Here is a 7,936-nt window from a genome sequence, read left to right as displayed (position 1 = left end):
CCCCAGTCAGGTCCTGAGCGCTCTGGAGCAGGTTTTCATCAAGGATCTCTCTGTACTTTGCTCCGTTCATCTTTCCCTCGATTCTGACTAGTCTCCCAGTCCCTGCCACTGAAAAACATCCCCACAGCATGATGTTGACACCACCATGCTTTACCGTAGGTATGGTGCCAGGTTTCCTCCCGACGTGACGCTTGGCATTCAGGCCAAATAGTTTAATCTTGGTTTCATCAGACCAGAAAATCTTGTTTCTCATGGTCTGAGAGTCCTTTAGATGCCTTTTGGCTCCGAGCAGGCTGTCATATGTGCCTTTTTCTGAGGAGTGGCTTCCGTCTGGCCACTCTAGCAAAAAGACTAGATTGGTGGAGTGCTGCAGAGATGGTTGTCCTTCTGGAAGGTTCTCCCATCTCCACAGAGGAACTCCGCAGCTCTGTCAGAGTGACCATCAGGTTTTTGGTCAGCTCCCTGGGGTATCAGGGATTGCTCAGTTTGGCCAGGCGGCCAGCTCTAGGAAGAGTCTTGGTGGCTCCACACTTCTTCCATTTAAGAATGATGGAGGCCACTTTGTTCTTGGGGACCTTGAATGCTGCAGACATTATTTGATACCCTTCCCCAAATCTGTGCCTCGACACAATCCTGTCTCGGAGCTCTACGGACAATTCCTTCCATCTCATGTCTTGGTTTTTGCTCTGACATGCACTGTCAACTGTGGGACCTTATATAGACAGGGGTGTGCCTTTCCAAATCATGTCCAATCAATTTAATTTACCACAGGTGGACTCCAATTAAGTTGGAGTCTCATAGTGAAGGTTCTGAAAGCTTATGTAAATAAGGTATTTCAGTTTTTTACTTCTAATAAATTTGAAAACATTTCTACAAACTTGTTTTCGCTTTGTCATTATGGGGTATTGTGTGTAGATTGATGAGGATTATTTTTTTAAATCCATTTCAGAATAAGGCTGTAACGTAACAAATTGTGGAAAAAGTCAAGGGTTCTGAATACTTTTGAATGCACTGTATATACAGAACCAGTCAAAAGTTTGGACACACCTACTCATTCAAGGGTTTTTCTTTATTTTTACTATTTTCTACATTGTAGAATAATAGTGAAGACCTCAAAACTATGAAATAACACATATGGAATCATGTAGTAACCAAAAAACATGTTAAACAAATCCAAATATATTTGAGATACTTCAAAGCAGCCACCCTTTGCCTTGAAGACAACTTTGCACACACTTGGCATTCTCTCAACCAGCTTCATGAGGTATTCACCTGGAATGCATTTCAATTAAGAGGCGTTCTTTGTTAAAAGTTAATTTGTGTTATTTCTTTCCATCTTAATGTCTTTGAGCCAATCAGTTGTGTTGTGACAAGGTAGTGATGGTATACAGAAGATAGCTCTATTTGGTAAAAGACCAAGTCCATCTTATGGCAAGAACAGTTTAAATAAGCAAAGAGAAACAACAGTCCATCATTACTTTAAGACATGAAGGTCAGACAATTCAAGAATTTCTTCAAGTGCATTCACAAAAACCATCAAGCACTGAAACTGGCTGTCATGAGGACCGCTACAGGAAAGGAAGACCCAGAGTTACCTCTGCTGCAGAGAATAAGTTAATAAGAGTTACCAGCCTCAGAAATTGCAGCCCAAATAAATGCTTCACAGAGACACATCTCAAAATCAAATGTTCAGAGGAGAATGCGTGAATCAGGTCTTCATGGTCGAATTGCTGCAAAGAAACCACTACTAAAAGACACCAATAAGAAGAAGAGACTTGCTCGGGCCAAGAAACACGAGCAATGGACATTAGACCGGTGGAGATCTGTCCTTTGGTCTGATGAGTCCAGATTTGAGATTTTTGGTTCCACCCGCCGTGTCTTTGTGAGACGCAGAGCAGGTGAACGGATGATCTCCGCATGTGTGGTTCCCACTGTGAAGCATGGAGGAGGAGGTGTGATGGTCTGGGGGTGCTTTGCTAGCGACTCTGTCTGTGATTTATTTAGAATTCAAGGCACACTTGGCTACCACCAGTATGACTACCACAGCATTCTGCAGCGACACGCCATCCCGTCTGGTTTGCGCTTAGAGGGACTATCATTTGTTTTTCAACAGGACAGTGACCCAACACACCTCCAGGCTGTGTAAGGGCTATTTGACCAAGAAGGAGATTGATGGAGTGATGCATCAGATGACCTGGACTCCACAAGAATCTAAAATATATTTTGATTTGTACAATGTAGAAAATAGCACAAATAAAGAAAAACCCTTGAATGAGTAGGTGTCCAAACTTTTGGTGTGTGTATATATATATATATACACACACTGCTCAAAAAAATAAAGGGAACACTTAAACTACACATCCTAGATCTGAATGAAAGAAATAATCTTATTAAATACTTTTTTCTTTACATAGTTGAATGTGCTGACAACAAAATCACACAAAAATAATCAATGGAAATCCAATTTATCAACCCATGGAGGTCTGGATTTGGAGTCACACTCAAAATTAAAGTGGAAAACCACACGACAGGCTGATCCAACTTTGATGTAATGTCCTTAAAACAAGTTAAATTGAGGCTCAGTAGTGTGTGTGGCCTCCACGTGCCTGTATGACCTCCCTACAACGCCTGGGCATGCTCCTGATGAGGTGGCAGATGGTCTCCTGAGGGATCTCCTCTCCTCCCAGACCTGGACTAAAGCATCCGCCAACTCCTGGACAGTCTGTGGTGCAACGTGGCGTTGGTGGATGGAGCGAGACATGATGTCCCAGATGTGCTCAATTGGATTCAGGTCTGGGGAACGGGCGGGCCAGTCCATAGCATCAATGCCTTCCTCTTGCAGGAACTGCTGACACACTCCAGCCACATGAGGTCTAGCATTGTCTTGCATTAGGAGGAACCCAGGGCCAACCGCACCAGCATATGGTCTCACAAGGGGTCTGAGGATCTCATCTCGGTACCTAATGGCAGTCAGGCTACCTCTGGCGAGCACATTGAGGGCTGTGCGGCCCCCCCAAAAAATGCCACCCCACACCATGACTGACCCACCGACAAACCGTTCATGCTGGAGGATGTTGCAGGCAGCAGAACGTTCTCCACGGCGTCTCCAGACTCTGTCACGTCTGTCACGTGCTCAGTGTGAACCTGCTTTCATCTGTGAAGAGCACAGGGCACCAGTGGCGAATTTGCCAATCTTGGTGTTCTCTGGCAAATGCCAAACATCCTGCACGGTGTTGGGCTGTAAGCACAACCCCAACCTGTGGACGTCGGGCCCTCATACCACCCTCATGGAGTCTGTTTCTGACCGTTTGAGCAGACACATGCACATTTGTGGCCTGCTGGAGGTCATTTTGCAGGGCTCTGGCAGTGCTTCTCCTGCTCCTCCTTGCACAAAGGTGGAGGTAGCGGTCCTGCTGCTGGGTTGTTGCCCTCCTACGGCCTCCTCCACGTCTCCTGATGTACTGGCCTGTCTCCTGGTAGCGCCTCCATGCTCTGGACACTACGCTGACAGACACAGCAAACCTTCTTGCCACAGCTCGCATTGATGTGCCATCCTGGATGAGCTGCACTACCTGAGCCACTTGTGTGGGTTGTAGACTCCGTCTCATGCTACCACTAGAGTGAAAGCACCGCCAGCATTCAAAAGTGACCAAAACATCAGCCAGGAAGCATATGAACTGAGAAGTGGTCTGTGGTCCCCACCTGCAGAACCACTCCTTTATTGGGGGTGTCTTGCTAATTGCCTAGTGTATATACACACACACACACACACACAGTTGAAGTCGGAAGTTTACATATACCTTAATCAAATACATTTAAACTCAGTTTTTCACAATTCCTGACATTTAATCATGGTAAAAATTCCCTGTCTTAGGTCAGTTAGGATCACCACTTTATTTTAAGAATGTGAAATGTCAGAATAATAGGTCGAAAGAATGATTTATTTCAGCTTTTATTTCTTTCATCACATTCCCAGTGGGTCAGAAGTTTACATACACTCGATTAGTATTTGGTAGCATTGCCTTTAAATTGTTGAACTTGGGTCAAACGTTTCAGGTAGCCTTCCACAAGCTTCCCACAATAAGTTGGGTGAATTTTGGCCCATTCCTCCTGACAGAGCTGGTGTAACTGAGTCAGGTTTGTAGGACTCCTTGTTCGCACACACTTTTTCAGTTCTGTCCACATAATTTTCAATAGGATTGAGGTCAGGGCTTTGTGATGGCCACTCCAATACCTTGACTTTGTTGTCCTTAAGCCGTTTTGCCACAACTTTGGAAGTATGCTTGGGGTCATTGTCCATTTGGAAGACCCATTTGCGACCAAGCTTTAACTTCCTGACTGATGTCTTGAGATTTTGCTTCAATATATCCACGTCCTTTTCCTGCCTCATGATGCCATCTATTTTGTGAAGTGCACCAGTCCCTCCTGCAGCAAAGCACCCCCACAACATGATGCTGCCACCCCCGTGCTTTACGGTTGGGATGGTGTTCTTCGGCTTGCAAGCATCCCCCTTTTTCCTCCAAACATAACGATGGTCATTATGGCCAAACAGTTCTATTTTTGTTTCATCAGACCAGAGGTCATTTCTCCAAAAAGTATGATCTTTGTCCCCATGTGCAATTGCAAACCATAGTCTGGCTTTTTTATGGCGGTTTTGGACCAGTGTCTTCTTCCTTGCTTAGTGGACTTTCAGGTTATGTCGATATAGGACTCGTTTTACTGTGGATATAGATACTTTTGTACCGTTTCCTCCAGCATCTCACAAGGTCCTTTGCTGTTGTTCTGGGATTGATTTTCACATTTCGCACCAAAGTACGTTCTTCTCTAGGAGACAGAACGCATCTCCTTCCTGAGCGGTATGACAGCTGCGTGGACCCATGGTGTTTATTCTTGCGTACTATTGTTTGTACAGATGAACGTGGTACCTTCAGGCGTTTGGAAATTGCTCCCAAGGATGAACCAGACTTGTGGAGGTCTACAATGTTTTCTGAGGTCTTGGCAGATTTCTTTTGATTTTCCCATGATGTCAAGCGAAGAGGCGCTGAGTTTGAAGGTAGGCCTTGAAATACATCCACAGGTACACCTCCAATTCACTCAAATTATGTAAATTAGCCTAACAGAAGCTTCTAACGCCATGACATCCTTTTCCAAGCTGTTTAAAGGCACAGTCAATTTAGTGTATGTAAACTTCTGACCCACTGCTACAGTGAATTAATCTGTCTGTAAACAATTGTTGGAAAAATTACTTGTGTCATGCATAAAGGTCCCGTGTGGCTCAGTTGGTAGAGCATGGTGTTTGCAACGCCAGGGTTGTGGGTTCGATTCCCATGGGGGACCAGTACGGATACATTTTTTTAAATGAAATGTATGCATTCACTACTGTAAGTCGCTCTGGATAAGAGCGTCTGCTAAATGACTAAAATGTAAAGTAGATGTCCTAACCAACTTGCCAATACATTTTTGGAGTGGTTGAAAAACTAGTTTTAATGACTCCAACCTAAGTGTATGTGAACTTCTGACTTCAACTGTATATATAGTTACAAAATAATATTTGGGAGATTGGAAATGATGCAGACAATTACATTGATGGAAGCTACAATCTATCTGCAAATATTAAAGCTGATCAATATTAAAGGTAATCACAGCTGCTCTTGAAAGTCTGTCACAGAATATCATCACTGATGTCATGGAAGATTTCGGTAGAGATGAGACTGTACAGTAAATGTGCTTGTGTAGCGGACGCACTGTAACATTGCTTGCTTAGCGAGAACCACTTCCTCTTAATTCACTCAAACACAGGACCTCTGCCTTGCTAGGACATGTAACTGCCCTCGTGAAGCGTATTACCAGTCGTGGCACAGGGAAAGCGAGTTATTCGGTGACACAAGTGGGGACACTTCAGACCGAAGAGTGAGTTTCACACATCCCCATGTGCTACATTCACCCCTCAAACTTACTCCACAGTGACCCCAGTGTTGAGCTGAGCGCAACTGCAGATCCAGGTCACGGCACCATCTGTAACGGATGTCACATTGCTTGGTTAGTGAGTACCAATTCCTACTGATTCAGCTCACACAGAGGCTCGAACCCAGGACCTCTGTCTTGCTAGCACACTTGACTGTCCTCCCGAAGCGTCTTACCAATCGGGCCACGTGAAAAGCTAGCTATTCTGTGACAAAAGTAGGAACACTTCAGAGGATTGAGTTTCACACATCCCCATCAGATACATTTACTTGTTTTGGAAATTCCAAATCTCATACTGTATGGAATGTCTAGAATGTCTGATTTAAAAAGGCAGTTCGATGGTGTTCTTAAAGCGTCAATCAGCAGTTGAGACAATAACAAAGTGGCCTCCCCACCCTTATTTTGGTAAAAAGCTGAGGGATGGGGTGGGAGAAATGTAACCACTCAAATTCATAGAGGGAGCTATTGTTGCAAGGACAGACCATCGATGACATTACAATTATTGATATAACCATGTTTTGAGGCTGTTTGTTTACATTTACTTTGTTTACAAAAATACGAATAAAACAAGCTTATATTTTGGGTTCTGATGGGGTAAGACAGTTGAACTTAGCTCATGAGGCATTTATAAGTTATATTCTTCAATTATCAATGGGTACATATCTTTCCCCTTTAAAGGAAAGATGTCCAGACCTGCACAGCACAGTCCTGTGTGAAGAGGCATCCTCAGGGACCCTGCAGAGTGTTTCAGACGTTCACTCAGAGACTTCTGCACCAGAACCAGAGTGCAGTCCTGGTGCCACACAGGCAGCTCCAGCTCCATCATGCAGTGGCTGATCCGGGCCTTCTCCTCTTCTGTCTGGAGCCCTTTCTGGTGGGCCACGTACACCATGAAGGACATGTCGATGTTCACGCCTCCCCGTGGAGCAGCACAGTCAGCACTTTCTGCAAAGAAGGTCAAGTTATACTGCATGCATATTTGCCAAATTGTCTCTTCACTTGTCAAAAATATATCTGAGCATTCACACCTTCCCTGATGCCGTTTTCTCCATCCTTTCATATCCCTTCCATATTAACTCAGTGATAAACGTTTTACCATTCTTAGCTCAGGGCTGACTAGGTGGCCAAAGTCCACCAGTCTGTCCAGAGTCAACTCATCTAGCATGGTTTCTATGGCAATCCGTGGGGATGTAGTGGCAGCATCCTCCAGGTCACAGCAGCCACTGGTCTTCTGGTCACAGGACTGGAAGCTGGAGTCCAGCAGGTCCCCACCTTCAGTCTCCAGAAGTTCAAACAGGCCCCTGTGTATCATCAGGGCCATCTAGAACACAAAGGATGATGGCCATAGCTGATTTATTAGCTCCATACAGAGTTTGGAAACACAATGTAAGTAAGACACTATCAATGGGGTGGTTTAGGCTTGTAAAAAGTGTTTGTTCATTAGTAATGGTGATTAGTAAAGAGTGTAATAGACATGTAATAGAGAGCAGACAAATACAACCATATCTTGCTGTTAAGGGACGCTTGTCCCGTTGTCCAGATAGGTCTCGAAATGCACAGAACAGTGTTCAGTCATTTTAGAAAGATGATATGCTCAGTTTGTAATGCTGACACATATTCAACCCACATACATATTGTGATGAGTACCTTTAACATTTCTGCCATCCCGCCATCCCAATAGAAACCTGCCGGCGAGGAACAGTCCAGTCTAAAAACGTTGCGACCGGGGGGGTGTAACTCCCCAGCTTGTTCTTTCCATTGACAAAGTTGACTCCAGTTTTAGCCCCCACACTGGCATCAATGTAGAAGAGCAGGGTGGTCGGGACACGGATATAAGGGGTTAGTCTCCGGTAGAAAGAAACAGCTAGGCCCACCACATCCAGACACACCCCTGCTCCAATAGCAATGAGGGGCTCAGAGCGCCTGTCTATGCCAAACTTGTGGACCTCCTCCAGAATCCTGGTCATGTGCT

The 7,936-nt window shown here is 44.8% G+C and overlaps 1 protein-coding gene across 1 annotated transcript; it reads right to left on the bottom strand.

Moving 5' to 3' along the window:
• Positions 1-6,387: 6,387 nt before the first annotated feature.
• On the bottom strand, positions 6,388-7,007 carry LOC123727330 (2-epi-5-epi-valiolone synthase-like). The gene has a single exon (XM_045696182.1). The coding sequence runs from the start codon at positions 6,935-6,937 to the stop codon at positions 6,590-6,592; it is 348 nt and encodes a 115-aa protein (XP_045552138.1). The 5' UTR covers positions 6,938-7,007; the 3' UTR covers positions 6,388-6,589.
• Positions 7,008-7,936: the final 929 nt, after the last annotated feature.

The sequence above is a fragment of the Salmo salar genome, chromosome ssa15 (genome assembly GCF_905237065.1).
Source record: "Salmo salar chromosome ssa15, Ssal_v3.1, whole genome shotgun sequence".
Lineage (NCBI taxonomy): Eukaryota > Metazoa > Chordata > Actinopteri > Salmoniformes > Salmonidae > Salmo > Salmo salar.
This window is presented reverse-complemented; position numbering and strand designations above follow the sequence as displayed.

Bases quoted from the DNA above. Each gene is read 5' to 3' on its own strand.
- LOC123727330 (XM_045696182.1), bottom strand. From the start codon at position 6,937: ATGCAGTATAACTTGACCTTCTTTGCAGAAAGTGCTGACTGTGCTGCT.